The sequence below is a fragment of the Myotis myotis genome, unplaced genomic scaffold, assembly GCF_014108235.1.
Source record: "Myotis myotis isolate mMyoMyo1 unplaced genomic scaffold, mMyoMyo1.p scaffold_m19_p_2, whole genome shotgun sequence".
Lineage (NCBI taxonomy): Eukaryota > Metazoa > Chordata > Mammalia > Chiroptera > Vespertilionidae > Myotis > Myotis myotis.
Window position 1 is genome coordinate 146,566,794 of NW_023416324.1, and position 17,240 is coordinate 146,584,033.

General features: G+C 37.4%; 1 protein-coding gene across 17 annotated transcripts in view; it reads left to right on the forward strand.

Annotated features, from left to right (window-relative positions):
* Nucleotides 1-17,240, forward strand: part of DZIP3 (DAZ interacting zinc finger protein 3) — a 144,502-nt gene that overhangs the window by 94,632 nt on the left and 32,630 nt on the right. For 15 of the 17 annotated variants that reach the window (XR_004974084.1, XR_004974085.1, XR_004974086.1 and 12 more), the window contains 5 exons: nt 5,666-5,734; nt 8,688-8,784; nt 10,445-10,548; nt 13,095-13,182; nt 15,407-15,508. Coding sequence is in view for 14 of the 17 variants with exons in the window: in XM_036350078.1 (XP_036205971.1) it covers nt 5,666-5,734; nt 8,688-8,784; nt 10,445-10,548; nt 13,095-13,182; nt 15,407-15,508 (460 nt within the window). In the remaining 3 variants the exon portion in view is untranslated. Of the gene's footprint in view, nt 1-5,665; nt 5,735-6,447; nt 6,545-8,687; nt 8,785-10,444; nt 10,549-13,094; nt 13,183-15,406; nt 15,509-17,240 lie in introns of all 17 variants that reach the window. The other 2 variants (XM_036350074.1, XM_036350080.1) reach the window with 2 other exon arrangements.

The following is a 17,240-nucleotide window of genomic DNA, read 5'->3' on the forward strand; positions in this document are numbered from 1 at the left end:
ACGGGACAGCCCCGGTGAGGTTGAAACATCCCCGGTGAGGCCGAGACAGCCCCGGTGAGGTTGGAATGGCTCCAGTGAGGTTGGGACAGATAATGGGGACCAGTATAGACTGATTAACAGGGGTAGATGCAGAGGCAGAGCAACATTGAACAGACTGTCAAACTACATTTGGAAGCCTGGGGAGAGTTTGCGGGGGGGGGGGGGGGGGGCGTTAAGAGATCAACTGAAGGACTTATATGCATGCATATAGGAATAACCGGTGGACACAAGACACTGGGTGGTGGGGGCCGGGGGAGTGTCAAGAGGGGGAAAAACGGAGACATATGTAATACTCTTTGTAATACTTCAAGAAATAAATATTATTAAAAAAAAAGAAAAAGAAAAAAACTTATGCCCTGGAAAAAAAAAGATAAGAAAATACTTTCAGGCCTGTCCCTGCTGGACTTAGAGAGATCCTTCAAGTTCACAAGTAGGTGAGTAAACTAAGATAGCATGGGCAAACTAAGCACTGCAGTCACTTAAGAAGGATTCAAAACTTTGTCTTTTAGCCTGGAAGATCATTAATGACCAATCCAGAAATATGTTACATAATACCAGAGATCAGTAATGTAATGTCATGCATGCTGATGAATTTCCTCTCTCTTTCATAATTTGAGGATATCCCTTCTCAACTCTGATAGCTGACCTAGGCACCCTTATATGCTTGAGACTATAGACAGATCACTTTAGGGGATATATATATGTTCACTCAATAAGCATTCAGTGTTAAACATTCACCAAACATTTAAGTACTAACTGTGAGAAGAATTATGTAAGACATATGTAGAGGATACCAAGACGTGTTAGACATTAACTGTTAGCTAGTAGAGAGTATAGGTTACATAGGGGATTAAAATTACGTATAACAGAGGGACTTTCAGTTTCACCAAGATGTAGTTGCTCCATTACTTATAAGTCCTCCATCTTACAGTTAAAACACCCTGGTCCTAAAAGAACAAATAAAGAGGAAGACTCTGAGAGGTGGTAGAAGAAAGCAGACAGTCTGGAGACCTTGGATTTGAGGAATGATACAGCAGTGATTTTCCTTATTGCCTCCCATATATCCTAGACAAGGTGCTGCAGAGACTGCCAACTGCCAATAGGCATAGGGTGAAAACTCCAAGGAAAACCTGTTCCCTCTAGCCAAAGGAACAGGTAAAGGAAAATATAACAACTAAAAACCTTCTTGGCACTACCCACCTACTCCAGCCAAACACCAGCAGCCCCACACCACTCCTTGGAAAAAGATGGTATGCTTTGACAAAAGCAGATGGCAGGAATCGGATTCCTCTGCTGGGGTAGCAGTACTGAGCAAGGCGGTTGATCTTGCATTCTCCACCAGGAGGGAGCAGATAGTGCTCATTTCCTCTCGCAGGATAGCATCAATGTGGTCCATCTATGAGCTAAGCCTCTACCTCTACCCAGCATCTGTGGACTTAACAAACTGATTTGAGGTGGGACTAGTCAATGGTAGGTTTTATCCCTACTTTCCCTATGGGAAGCTGAGTCTCCACCACTCGTGTTAGTCTCCTCCACTCCTTTACCCCGTCTCCCTAGTTGATGCCAGAGCTCTTGCCTCTCTCTATCAAAGCAGTGTAAATCGGCCCTTCTACACTTTGCTAGAAATAGGAAAAGATCAATAGCAGTAAGCCATGTGTGCATATTATAATACCTAGTACAACAACTAAGAAAGCTACACAGAGATGGAATCCTAAAAATGTTCACATAACCCAAAAGAAGGTAAGAAAAGAGAAACAGAGGAAACAAATGGAAAACCAATAACAAAATGGCAGACCTAATCACTAACATATCAATAATTACCTTAAATATAACAGTAAATGGTCTAAATACACCAATTTAAAGATAGATACTGGCAGAGTGGATTTCAAAGATATAACAAAAAATGTGATAAAATAATCACTATTTACAAGAAACTTCAGTTTCAACATAGGTAGGTTGAAAGTATAAAGATGGTAAAAGATACATTATGTAAACAATCAAAAAACAGAAGTGTCTGTATTAAGATATATTAATATGATAAAATGAGCATCAGAGCAAAGTAAACTACTGGAGACAAAGAGGGACATTACTGATGATAAAAGGATCAATCCACCAGGAAGGCACCAAAACGAAGTTGTATGTACCAAAAACAGTGCCTTAAATATATGGAGCAAAGCCTGATAGAACTGAAAGAAATAGAAAAATGTACAATTTTAACACCCTACTCAGCAATATATAGAACTACTAGACAGAATCAACAAGGATATAGACCACCTCTACAATACCATCAACCAACAGGATCTGATCAATATTTATAGAACAATTCACCAGATAACAGCAGAATCCTTATGCTTTCCAGTATCCACAAGAAGTACACCAAAATAGATGATAACCTGTACCATAAAACAAACCCCAGTAAATTTAAAATAATTGAAATTATGCAAAGCATACACTCAGATCACATGGACTCAAACTAGAAAACAATAATGCTAAGATAACAGGAAAATTTCCAAACACTTGGAAACTACATAATTATTTATGCTTTATATTAAACATACCTAATTATTCCAAGGGAAATAAAATACATTGAACTGATCTAACATGAAAATACAATATGTCAAAATCTGTGGGATACAGCTAAAGCAGTTCTGAGAAGAAGTCTCAAATGAATAATATAAGCTCCTACCTCAAGAACACAAAAAAAAGAAAAGAAAAGTAACCAAAATAAGCAGTGGGAAATAATACAGATTAGAAACAAACAAACAAAAAACTAGAGAAAAATCTGTGAAACAAAGCTGTTCCTTTGAAAAAATCAGTAAAATTGGCAAACCTCTAACAAACTGACCAAAAGGGAAGACACAAACACCACCATCAGGAACGAAGTAGTGATATCTCTACATATACTATAGACATCAGAGAACTCTGCTGAGTGAAAAATCCCAAACCCCAAAGCTTATATACTATATGATTCCATTTTTATTATTACATTTTTTAAGTGACAAAATTTCAAAAATGATAAAAATGGAAAACAGATAAGTGGTTTAAAGATTATAAGGAGGAGATGAAGTGGAAAGGAAGTGGATATGGCTCTAAAGGCAAAATGAGGAATCCTTGTGGTGATAAAACTCAGTATCTTGAACTGGATCACTGTCAGCATCCTGCTTATTGTACTGTCATTTTGTAGGATATTGCAGGGAAGATGGGTAAAGAGTACCTGGGTTCTGACTGTATCATTTTTTACACCTGAAAGTGGATCTACGATTATATCAAAGAGTTTAAATTTTTAAAAAGCACATAGCTGTCAAATGGAGCAATATTTTATAGGGATTTTGTTCCGATAAGAAAGAACTTCATTGAAGACATAATGTTGAACCTAGGCTAGGTAAGATGAGATGGGAGAAAAGACAGAGTGCATCTAGGCAAAAAAAAAAAAGTATGAGCACTGTGTGTTCTCGTATAAGCTTTTGAGCCTATTTTTAACTTTGATCATATCTCAAGAGTATGTGATAAAAATATAAATAATCTTTAATTGTAGAGTGTTGATTTCTTTCATCTTAGGATGTGGTGTTTAGTAGGAAGCAAAAAAAATAAACTTTTTTTCTTTGTCCTAAATCAATGCCAATACTACAGTAAATGTTTGATAAATATTTATTGATGATGATTGCAATTTTAACAGTTTTACAGAAAAGTGACATTTTGTACAAATTACAGTAAGCACTTAATAAATGTTAAGAAACTGCTGTCAATAAAGTCCATATAATCAACTTAATAGCCAGCCAGAATAAGCTTGAGAACTTTAGATCTTTTAGAAAAGAAAATCTAATTCTACCCTATCGTGTAATTCATGAGAAAAATAGGACTGAAGTTATGACTGCCTGAACATATATAGCTGGTTCATATCCAAGCTTTATGATAAGAACTATGCATACCTTACCCTCTATTACTTGCAAATCCAGGTCTTCTGTATTCCCTAGCAGCTCTGTCAACTCTTATCACCCACTGTAAACTGGAACTGGGTAAAATATGGATGTATCAAAGGAAAGGAAGATGCCAGTTTTAAAAATCTTACTACTTTCCAACTCTCTCTCTATTCTCCTATATATTACAATAACAAAGCTTGTATTTCTTTCTTTTTTTAAAAAATATATATTTTATTGATTTTTTATAGAGAGAAGGGGAGAGGAATAGAGAGTTAGGAACATTGATGAGAGAGAAACATCAATCAGCTGCCTCCTGCACACCCCCTACAGGGGATGTGCCCGCAACCAAGGTACATGCCCTTAATCAGAATCGAACCCGGGACCCTTCAGTCCGCAGGCCGACACTCTATCCACTGAGCCAAACTGGTCAGGGCCAAAGCTTGTATTTCTTATTATTTACTTCAGAACATGATCTCTTGTATAAAAAGAGATCTGGTTTCTTTCATTACATTTTCAGTCCAATAGAACATTGATTGTAAGTTCTATACACCTTCTAAGAAGCTTTGAGTAAAGTTGAGTGGATAGTCTCTGAAATCAAGTAGTTAGCATTCTAGCCAACATTTAAAGTCATTGTTTTAAGGTTTTACTATTACAATAATTTATATTAACCAATACTCCTATGTATCTCAAATGTCTTGCATATTAGAAACTTAAAAAAGAAATATGTTTTTGCTATAAATCTCTTCATACTGAAGCAGATTAACAGGGCAATATAAAAGCTTGGTTGTGAAGAGAATACAGCAGCAGCACAAGGGAGGAACATAAAAAATAGGATGTGAATATATGTTAACCAAAAAGTATTACTTTGCATTTTTCTTAATAGCTTCTTGCATATGAATTTTAAGCTATGACAGATTATGTTTTCTGATTTATACAAAATTTTTATCCAGATTTCCCATGATTAGTTTATATGAGTGATTCCTAGTTTTAATTCATAGTCCTTATTAAAATTCTTATTTGAACATAGCTTTATTACTTCTATATTTAAGGTCTGGTTTCTTTCAGACTATAAGTCTTTAATAGTTTGCATGACTTGATATAATCTCTTTAAGGAACTTTAAATTCTCAATCCCACTACAGGCCTAGGCCAGTGGTCAGCAAACTGCGGCTTGCGAGCCACATGCGGCTCTTTGGCCCCTTGAGTGTGGCTCTTCCACAAAATATCACGTGCGGGCGCGCATGTACAGTGCGATTGAAACTTCGTGGCCCATGTGCAGAAGTCGGTATTTTGTGGAAGAGCCACACTCAAGGGGACAAAGAGCCGCATGTGGCTTGCGAGCCGCAGTTTGCCGACCACTGGCCTAGGACATCAGAAGTTACCATCTCTGTTTTCTAGCGGGTAAACTGAAGTACAAAGAACTAAAGACATTTTTCCGAATCACTGAGCTGGGAATACAAGATAAAATAACTCTTGTCGCTGGCTTTCTAATTTATAGCTTAGTTAAAACTAAAGAGTTAAACTTAGTTCTTGCTTTGTGAAGTCAGTAAATCAGACATCAGAAATAAGATATATTTCAGAAGGTCTTGGTATCAGAGTTTAGTTATTTTCAGACTCAACAATTTGGCCCAAAATGGACATACTTAATCCTTCCTCATCTATAATGACAGATAATTTCTAACATTTTATTACTTTTTTCTTTGCTTAGATTGCAGCGTCAAAACCATGCTAAAGATAATGAGATCAAGAACCTTAAAGAGCAACTTTCCATGAAAAGGTACAAACAGCCGTTGCTTTGGTTGAGTACACCCTCTCTGAAACTTTGTATTTCACTCAGCATGTTCTGGCTAGGACAGCCATATAATTTATCATCCAACCTGGGGCACTATGAGCCTGAAATTGAGCAGTATTCATAATAACTGAGGCAACAGGTATAAACTAGAAGTGTCCTAGACAAATTCGGAGGTTATGTTCACTTTAGCTCTGACCCTAGAAAACTGCTGAGAGAATAAATCAGCTAAATTATTGTCTCACATCACGCTATTGTCAGGGACTAGAGCTTATTGAGTTCTTATCTCTTTACCCTAATCAATACAACTGGGTGTGACTGCTTTATGAAACTGACTTAACTTTTGTTCTCATTCATAGATTTGCCTGCAGGTAATTTTTTTATAACAGCTTTTTTGAGATCTAATTCATACCGCATAAAATTTACACTGTTAAAATATATAATTCATTGGTTTTTAATATATTCACAGAAATGTACAACCATCACCACTATCTAATTCCAGAACATTTTTATCACCCTGAAAAGAAACCCTGGATTCATTAGAAGTCACTCCTCATTCTCTCTTCCCCCAAGCTTCTGGCAACCAGTAGTCTATTTTTTGCCCCTGGATTTGCCTATTCTGGACATTTCATATAAATGGAACCATTTAATGTGTGGTCTCTTGTGATTAACTTCTTTCACTTAACATAATTTTTTTCAAGGTTCATTCGTGTTAGAGCATGTATCTGTACTCATTCTTTTTGTGGAAAAATAATATTCCATTGTATGGATATACCAAATTGTTTTTCTTTTCATCAGGTAATGGCAATTTCATTTGTTTTCATTTTGGGCTATAATAAATAATTCTGTTAGAACATTTGTGTACAAGTTTTTATGTGGGCATGTTTTAAATTCTCTTTTGGTGATGTACTAGTATATGTAAGAATGCAATTTTTAAGACATGTGGTTAACTCTGTTTAACTTTTTGAGGACCTTGCCAAACTATTTTCTAGATCAGGTCACCATTTTACAATCTCACCAACAATGGATGATAGTTCTGATTTCTCTATATCCTCACCAATACTTATTGGATTATCGGTCTTTATTTTACCAATTGCAATGGATGTGAAGTGGTATACCATTGTTCCTTTCTTTTGCATTTTCCTAATGGTTAATTTTGTAGAGCATCTTTTTATGTGCTTATTGGCCATTTGTTTGTCTAATTAGAGAAATATCTATTTATATCCTTTGACCATTTTTAAAATTCAATTATTTGTGTTTTTACTGTAGAGTTTTAATTTTTCTTTGTATGTTCTCCATACAAAACCCTTATCAGATATTTGCAAATATTTTCCTCCATTCTGTTGGTTGTCTTTTCACTTTTGTTGTTGTTTTTGTTTTTGTTAATCCTCACCCAAGAATATTTTTTCCACTGATTTTTAGAGAGTGGAAAGGAGGGAGAGAGACAGAGAGAGAGAAACCTCATGTGAGAGAGGCACATTGATTGTTGCCTCCTGCATGCACCCTGACTGGGCCTGGGGATCGAACCTGCAACCAAGGTACATACCCTTGATCAGAATTGAACCCGAGACCCTTCAGTCTGCAGGCCAATGCTCTATCCACTGAGCCAAATTGGCTAGGGCTCTTTTCACTTTCTTGATGATGGCCTTTAAAGTACAAAAGTTTTTAATTTGATGAAGTCCAATTCATCTATTTTTTGTCTTATTCTTGTAGGCAAATTTTCTATAGTATTCAATGGTATAATAATTCTCTTGGACATTTTATGATTCCCCCCCCCCACTAACCGCCCCCCCGCAAAACACTCTCACCTTAATGGTATTAATAATATATTTATTTATCAAGCTTCTCTTCAGTGTTTGTCAGATACTCAAGTATCCAGATGTTTATAATAATAAAATATTGAGGATAGCTCTGGTGAAAGTTCCCTTTTACCATGTTATATTTCCAATTAATTGTTTCCATTTAAGATAGTGGTTTGTATTGCTCTGGAGTTCTGGAGCTCAAGGTGAAATGAGATAAGAAAAAGAGAAACCTTACAGGTAGCCATTTTCCATAATGTCCTTGATAAATAATGTCTTATCATCATCTCCCTTCCTCTTAAGCTGTAGGATTTGTTTTCATTCTGAGGCGTTGAATGTAATAACATTAAAATACTTTCATTCAGTGCCCTAACCGGTTTGGCTCAGTGGATAGAGCGTCAGCCTGCGGACTCAAGGGTCCCAGGTTCTATTCTAGTCAAGGGCATGTACCTTGGTTGCAGCACATCCCCAGTAGGGAGTGTGCAGGAGGCAGCTGATCGATGTTTCGATGTATCTAACTCTCTATCCCTCTCCCTTCCTTTCTGTAAAAAATCAATAAAATATATATTTTTTTTAAAAAAATAATACTTTCGTTGCAGTGACCTAGCTTTAATGACACGGATAATAAAAACGTCCGCAGTTACTATTACTTGGATTAAAAGGCTTGTATAAAGAAACTTTAGGTAAAATTTATTAATTATGATAATACCTGACATTCATTATTTACTATGTGCCAAACACAAAGTGCTTTATGTATATTATCTGAATTAACTTTCACTATAGCTCTTTGAGGTAAGTAATACAGTTTCCTTCACTTTTACATGTGAGAAAACTGAGGTACAAGGAAGGTCAGTAACTTGCCCAGGGTTTCACATTTAATAAACTGGAACTGAGATTCATCCTCAGACAACTTAACTCAAGAGCCAAGTTTTAAATCATTACCTCTATATTGACAACTTTAAGACTTCTAGTAAAGGATAACAATAAGGCTTAAGTATTGTCTTCTCCTGCTTTTATATGCTGTATACTTTTCAGAAATCATTATCTATTCATTGAGTAGCTTGTTACCTTTCTTCCTCTTGAATAAGAAAAGTCTGTTCTTGCTGCAATGTTACTGACTCTTTAATGATCACGTATTTCAGATCTCAGTGGGAAATGGAGAAGCTTAATATGGAAACCACAATTAAAACATATTTAAGCAAACTGAATGCAGAAACTAGTAGAGCTTTAACAGCTGAGGTGAGAGAGAGAGGGAGGGAGGGTCAGGGAAGCAAGTTTACTTGTGTACTAATGTAGTAAAGAATGTGGTGGGTTTTTTTTAAACTGTTTCGTAAATAAAGAGAAATAAGGCATTTTAGGATCAGCTTGAAAAAAATCAGCTCCAACCTTTGTGGGTTTTTTTTTGACTCATTGGCATTTTGTATGTGATTACTACAGTGTTACGATCTTATGTTGTTTTTCTCACATGACTCCAAGAAATGTGTTTGCTTCAATATATATAGCAAATGCAGACATCATGGGAACATTTTCATGAAGCCAGGTCACCAAGCTAAATTTTGAAGAATAATATTTCACTGCTGCCATAATCTCCCTTCTTTGCTTCTTACATAAATTTGTCAAAAGCACATACACATCATACACTCCAATGTAAAAAACCAGCTTATATTCTGGACCCAGAAAGTTACCCAGTTTCTTCTAGGTTAGCTTAGAACAGTGGTTCTCAACCTTGGCTGCACATTAGAATCACCTGGGAATCTTTTTAAAATCCTGATTTCTGGGCCTCATCCTCTGGAAATTGTTTCTTTGTTATGGGGTGAATTTAAAAAGATTCCCAGGTGATTCTAATGTGCAGCCAAGGCTGAGAACCACTGATTTAGATAGTCTGTTTCTTTGTTACTAATGTTGTGGCCCCACCCCATAACAAAGAAACAATTTCCGGAGGATGAGGCCCAGAAATCAGGATTTTAAAAAGATTCCCAGGTGATTCTAATGTGCAGCCAAGGTTGAGAACCACTGGCTTAGAACTTCACAGCTAGGTTCTCTCAAAAAAAAAAAAAAAAAAAAAAAAAAAAAAAGATTGTATGTGTATAGTTTTTGTTTATAGATAACCAAACTTGATATATAATAAGATTCAAGTTTTGGAAAGCTCACTGACATTAAAATCATTACAGATCTCTCAAGCTCTGTTCTTTAGCAGAGTTCTTAGAAATCCAGAGGTCAACAATTGAGGAGTGATATCTGAAGAGTTAAAGTGTTGGAGTGCTAGCTTTAATGAAAAACAAAAAACTCAGAATACCTTAAGTTCTCAAGTTTGCATTTGTTTTTCACTGTTTTAAGTGAGGAAGTTTCTAATTCCATTAATTTTAGAAACACTTGATGCTGTCCAAGAGAATAATAAGCTATTTTCAATAATGGTACAGAAGGGATTCTTGATGTGGGTTTGGACTAGATTACCTCCAAGGCCCATTGCACTGCATGGTCCTATAGAGTCTGTTTATTTTCTTACCCCTTCATCTGTTAGAAAACAAACAGCATGGATTATTTGGAGTTTTCTTAACTCAATACCCAGGCTACATCTAGTATAAATTAAATTAGAATCTCTGGGACTGCCATCATTTTTTAAAGTTGGTTTGAAAACTTTTGAGATGGTTCCAGTGTATGTGCAGGTTTGGAAATTAATCTTCTAGAATGTTACAAACCCAGTAACCATTGAATAAAAAATTAGAATTGCAGAATTGATCAAAAAGCTTTTATAATGTAGCATCAATGGTCAAGAAATTCGGTGCTATTGGAAGAGATTGAAAAATAGCTTAAAATTTATATGAAATGATTGAGAAAAGAATGTGTTCATTTACAAGGACACTTTTAACTTCTTTTTCTTTCTCTCAAAAATCTGCAGGTGTATTTCTTACAGTGTCGTAGAGATTTTGGTTTGCTTCATCTAGAGCAGACTGAAAAGGAATGCCTCAGTCATCTTACCAGGGTGACTCAGATGGCAGCAAGGTAACTTTTCCCTCTTCCTTAATTCACTGACGCTCCAACTGGTAGGTTAGCTTGCTGCTAGTGTCCAGCCAATCGGGACTGAGCGAGACTGGCTGGACATGTCCTGGAGCCCTCCATGGTCCCTCCCCAGCTGGCCAACCTCCCTTGGTGTGGTCCTCTTTGGATACCTTTTGTTTGGGGTTCTCTGCACTTCCTGGACTTGTAAATCTATTTCTTTCACCAGGTAGGGGAAGTTTTCTGTCATTATTTCTTCAAATAGGTTTTCAATATTTTGCTCTCTCATCTTCTGGCACCCCTGTAATTCAGATGTTGGTACGCTTGAAGCTGTCCCAGAGGCTCCTTACACTATCTTCGTATTTTTGGATTCTTTTTTCATTTTGCTTTTCTGGTTGGGTGTTTTTTGCTTCTTCGTATTTCAAATCTTTGACTTGATTCTTGCAATCCTCTAGTCTGCTGTTGGGGGTCTGTATAATATTCTTTATTTCAGTCAGTGTATGGTTAATTTCTAGTTGGTCCTTTATCACAACCTCGAGGGTCTCATTAGATTTCTTGAGGGTCTCATTAAGTTTATCAGCATTTTCTAGAAAATTCTTGAAAAACCTTAAAAGTGTGGTTTTGAACTATATATCCAGTAGTTTGCTTTCCTCCATTTCTGTCATTTGTGTACTTTTTCTTTGTCTCCACATTTTTTATGCTTCCCTGTGTTGATACAGTGGTTTTCTGTGCTGAGTGTCTTATAGGGCCCAGTGGTTCAGCCTCCCCAATTACCTGAGGAGGACACTCTTGGTGCACCCCCTTGTGGGCTTTGTGCACAGTCTTATTGTAGTTAAGCCTTGATTGTTGTAGTTATCACTGGGAGGAATTGACCTCCAGGCCAATTGGCTGTGAGAATCAGCTGTGTCTGCAGTGGGAGAAATTCTGTGCTGGAGACACCCCTCTGGGGCAAGACTTGCTTCAGTGGGGCTTTGGTGCTAACTGAGTCTGCCCCCTGAGTGTGTCCTTTATGGTTCCACGGAGCTGCAAACTGGATGGTCCCACTGACCTCTGGGCTTCCTGGCTCCTGGATCTCTAGGGAGGTGCTAATCTAGCCTTTGCCTGAGGCTATCCAGCAAAAGTCTCCCTGCAGGGCTTGGGCAGGGTGGGTCCCATGGGATCAACAGGGCGGGGCTAGCAGCTATGGCTGCTCTCAGTCTTGCCCTCAGAGGCTCTGCTTCTCAGTGTCCCGGTAATCGCTGCAAGCCCTTCTGAGAGAAAGCTGCCCTCGAGTTCCAACCGATGCCAGACAGTCCCGCTTCTCTCGTATGAGTCTGCGTCCCTAGAGACTCGCCCGGAACTGGAGCTCAGAGCCTGAGACTCCCTCCCGATTGAAAGCGACAACTGCGCCCTCAGCCGCCAGCCCGCTCCACATGCACCTCCGCACCTTTGTATTTTACTTCCATACTGCGCCTCCTCTGAGTCTCGGTATGCTTTTCTCTTTCCTTCTAGTTGTAGAATTTCCACTCAGCCAGCCTTCCTGTGGTTCTGGATGATGTCCGTTCCGTCTTTTAGTTGTATTTTTGAAGTGGTTGTTCGAGGCAGCAAACTCCAGTGTTTACCTATGCCGCCATCTTGGTTTCTCCCTAAAGAAATATTTTAATGGTCATCACTCTTTATTTCCAAGAATCAGAATCTCTGAGACTTAACAAGATTTCCAGGATATACTGATGTGCAGTCAGGTCAGGAAAGCACTGCTTTAAGTAATCAGTCTCTGCTTGGTAGAGGGAGAAAAATGCTCTGTAAATGATAATATTATCAAGCCTCTGTGTGTGAGATGATCCCAATAGCAGCTTGTTCTGTTCTTTTAAAATTGTTGTACTGGGTGATACTAGGCTGGGGATATTTTAACAGTCTCTTGAAATCTCTTTTCTGTAGATGGCAGACTCTAAACACCACAATGCTATTCCTACTTAAGTCATATGGTGGGTATGTTTGGTAGAACTGCTGTGTTTGGGCAATTATGCACTGCATAGAAGCAACAATGTAATTTATCCTTGCATAAGAGATACTTCTTTCTCATTTGCCCTCCCATATGGAGTATTTTTTTCTAATTTGCAAAAGAGCCTGGTAAGCCTACTATGGCCTTGTGATGTTAGGGTTCACGTGGAGACAGTCCAAAACCTGCTTTCAAGATGAGAGAATTCTCAACATCAGATGGTTAGGGCAATTTCTGCCTTCCCACTTTGCAGAGGAATTCCTGTGCAAAGGTTTTATAATATGTCCTAAAAAATATTGCCATTCTAGAAAACAAACAAACAAAAAAACAACACACCTGGCTGTGCTGAAGAAGTTATATTTTCTCTTGGGGAAAAAAAAATACCTATGTCTCTAGTCCATGTTTTTATTTTTAATACAACTTTGTGCCCATTTGAGGTAAGTGTTGGTGATAGAGATAACTTTGTTGTTTTACATTATTTACATATATGCTAGAGAACATAAAGGAAATTTTTGGAAACCTAATTCTTATATAAAAAGAAAGAACTTACTCTTGTGTCTCCTTTCTACAACAGCAACCCTGAATCACTTCAGTTAAAGGCTGCAGTAGACAGTTGGAATGCCATTGTGACAGATGTCAGAAACAAGATTGCATTCCTTAGGGTAAGTTGTAAAGTATATTTAGAGTAAATTGACTGAATGTTGTAGGTGGTATATACTTAAAGAAAACATTTAACATTAAAAACAATTGCTAGAGAAAGTTAAGGAAGAACAGATTTCATTTCAGTTACTAAAGTTTATGCCTTTTTGAGGTTTGAGATCTATTAGTTCCACATGGTTGTAGCTAGCAACCAACTTAGTATAGTAAATGATAAACTCAGTCTGCCTCACACCTAACTTTTCTAGAATTTCAAAGCTAACTCTGCTCCAATAAGAAATAAATGCCGCCGAAACCTGTTTGGCTCGGTGGATAGAGCATCAGCCTGCGGACTGAAAGGTCCCAGGTTCGATTCCGGTCAAGGGCATGTACCTGGGTTGCGGGCACATCCCCAGTAGGGAGTGTGCAGGAGGCAGCTGATCAATGTTTCTCTCTCATCGATGTTTCTAACTCTATCTCTCTCCCTTCCTCTCTGTAAAAACTCAATAAAATATATTTAAAAAAAAAAAAAAAAAGAAATAAATGCCTAACTTGATTTTAGTAATTGTGTGTTTACAGAATTAAAAGGAAGATCAGTGCACTGGCTGGTTTGGCTCAGTGGCTAGAGCGTTGGCCTGCAGACTGAAGGGTCCCGGGTTCGATATCGGTTGGGGGCACATGCCCGGGTTTCGGGCTCAATCAACAATGGGGGGTGTGCAGGAGGCAGCCGATCAATGATTCTTATCATTGATGTTTCTATCTCTCTCCCCTTCCCCCTCCCTTCCTCTAATAAAAACCAATAAAAAAATATTTTCTTTTTTAAAAAAAGGAAGATAAGCAGACCCCTATTATTTTTCAATGTTAACTTTTTATGTAATTACTAGAGGCCCAGAGCACGAAATTCATGCACTGGGTGTGGGAGCCCTCAGCCCAGCCTGCGCCCTCTCACAGTCTAGGAGCCCTTGGAGATGTCAGTCAGTCAGACATCCTTAGAGTTGCTGTGGAGGCGGGAGAGGCTCCCGCCACTGGCGCTGCACTCACCACCCATGAAGCCGGTTTCTGGCTGAGTGGAGCTCTCCTGTGTAGGAGCGCACTGACCACCAGGAGGCAGCTCCTGCGTTGAGTGTCTGCCTCGTGGTGGTCAGTGCATGTCATAGTGACCAGTCATTCTGCCCTTCGGTCAATTTGCATGTTAGCCTTTTATTATATAGGATTCCAAATGCAAAATAATGAATTCTTAATTATTGGTTTAATACTGTTAGGACTATGATAAAGGTAATGTAAAGAAATAATCAACAGAATATTAATTTGGTTTTGGGTATTTTTGTATTTCTAAAAGTTTATATATAATGTTGATTGTTTTGTGACTTCACAACACAAACAATGACATTCAATTGTGAAAAGCTGCCTCAAAGCATTACTTATTTACCTAGTTATTTGTTGGTGGTCTTGACTGTTTTTTTCCTGGACTCTTTAGTACTCAGTCTTTACTATGCTCAATATCTCTGTTGGGTTTATTCAGAGTTCTAGTTCAAAAGAGGTACTCCTTGTTCTGTATCCTTGTTTTCTTTCAAGCACACACCAGTATTTTCTGTGTGGAGATTTCTAAAAGACTTTCTTTTCCAGCTCTTGGGTTGTTAACAAAATAAAATGTAAAGCAAAACAGAGACAATGCCAACAAAATGTTAAAAGCATGTTAAGCTTTAGAGATTAGTCTTTTGGCAAATCCAGGAGAATAAAACAAGGGTGTTGTGGAACTGGAGAAAGCTAGAAGTATAACTTGAGATAAACAAATATGAATATTTGATAAATATTCTCTAAATTTTTCCTCTAGGTTTTAAAATAAATATTTGCAAGTAATCCAAGTCTTTGTTGCAGATACTTTCCTCCCATATTTATCAGCCAGTATATTATTCATAAGTTCTCCAATCTTTAGGCTCTATTCATTTTATATAAGTGGTTCCAAGTTTGGGGCTCAAAATTATGGAAACATGGAAGAATTATCTCAGGAATCTATGAATTATGTGTCTTTGTATCTTGTCAATCAACAACTTCTAAAAACAACTATTTATATTCAGGGATGATGTTCTATAGAACTGTTTTTATGTCAGAAATTGTTTTTATATATTTTTGACAATAGATTGAGAATCACTCTTTTTTGCGTATTATTCAAAACGCATTAAGTATTTTTATATGCTATTTTTTTGAAGTTGACTTTGCTTTAAAATAGTGTTTCTCTTTTTCTACTAGACACAATACAATGAACAAATTAACCAAGTGAAGCAAGGATTTGCCTTGAGTACCTTGCCTCCAATCCAGCTTCCTCCCCCACCACCCAGTCCTGAGATACTGGTAAGAAATATTATGTTTTGAAAAATTCCCATCTTCATCGTGATAACATGGTAAGGGCTATAAAACACTGACTATGCAGTTTGTTTATTGTGTATTCAAAATGGATAGGCACATAATGTGCATATCATTTGTAATTATGTCCATTTCTGCTATATCATCTTAAGATGATAAAACTAGTTGCCTGGCTCACCTGAGGTCACATATTGTATCACTGGATTTTGGTCGTGCATTTGATATCTAAAGAGGTAGTATATTTTCATTCATCTTGTCACTCCTCTACATCATGGGAGAAAACTGATGAATGCTCAGAATTTCCATTGCTTTCAAGTTAACCCTAGATGACTGAAACACTTCAGCCTAATACCCTAGCAGGCTTACTTCACCCCTCCACTTCTACTTTGGATTTTCTTTTCCCTAAATTTTATCTTCTATTCTACCTTTAATAGGAAGGACACCTTCCATTTTATGCCCCTTCCCTGCTTGTTGTAGGATCAGTGAGTCTTAATCAGATATACTAATATCAATACTATACTATGTATGTTATCCTTTGGGGAAACATAGTGTCATAACCCAAGAAACACGTACAGCTTTCCAAAATTCCTTTTAGAACAGAATCATTAGGTGATAATTTTTATTATCATAACAGATCTGGGGATAGGAAAAGAAAAAAGGTATGAGAATTTAGGGGCATATCACTTTTGATGTCAGCACTTGTGCTTGTAGGAAAGCTTTAAAATGTTATTTCAATAAATAGTTGAATAAATTAAAGAATTTAAAAATTACATAAATTATTTGGATTTTCACTGTGTTTCAAAAATAAATCCAAAGCTAAAAGTATTATATGACACACACTCTGGATTTTGTTTATAATGATAGTATTGCCTTTTATATTTTGGTCAATCTGCTTTTTATAGGGGTACTATATTATGGACATTATTATCTTTGGCTTAGAGCACCATCATACCCAACTACCCTGATAAGGAATGTGTTACATAAATTAAAGAGAAACCCCAAAGATTCACTGTAATTCTACAGGAAGTAACACATATTGGGCACTGTTCCAATTTAGCCCATTATTTTTTTATGTGTTTCATTATATTTTTATGTTTGTATCTCAGCTATCTAATCCTCAAAGTAGTGTTATGTAATAGTTGTCCTCAAAGAGAGCAGGACTGTTAACTTAGAACCCACCATTCGTTCATTATTTAAAAACTTTATATTATGAAAATATAAAATATGTATGAAAATAGAATAATATAATGAGCCTCTGTGAACCCAAGAACCAACTTCCACATTATCAACATTTTGTTAGTCTTGTTTCATGTCATCTCTTTCTTCCTCCCCACTGGAATATTTTAAAGTAAACCTTTAAATATCATGTAACATCATCCATATATAATTTAGTATGTATTCCTAAAAGATTGAGGACTCATATTATTGGGTATTATCATAACACCATTTTCTGTTTAAGAATTGTAAATTATTTTTAACTAGAGGCCTGATGCACGAAATTTGTGCAAGAGTAGGCCATCCTTCCCCAGCTGTAGGCACCGGCTTCCCTCTGGCACCCTGGACCCAGGCTTCCTTCCAGCCGCCAGCACCAGGCATCTGGGCTTCCCTCCAGCCACCAGTAAGCACCCGGGACCTGGGCTTGCCTCTGGCCGCCGGCAGGCACCCAGGACCCGGGCTTCCCTCACAGCCCTGGCTTCATCTGGAAGGTCGTCTGGAAGGA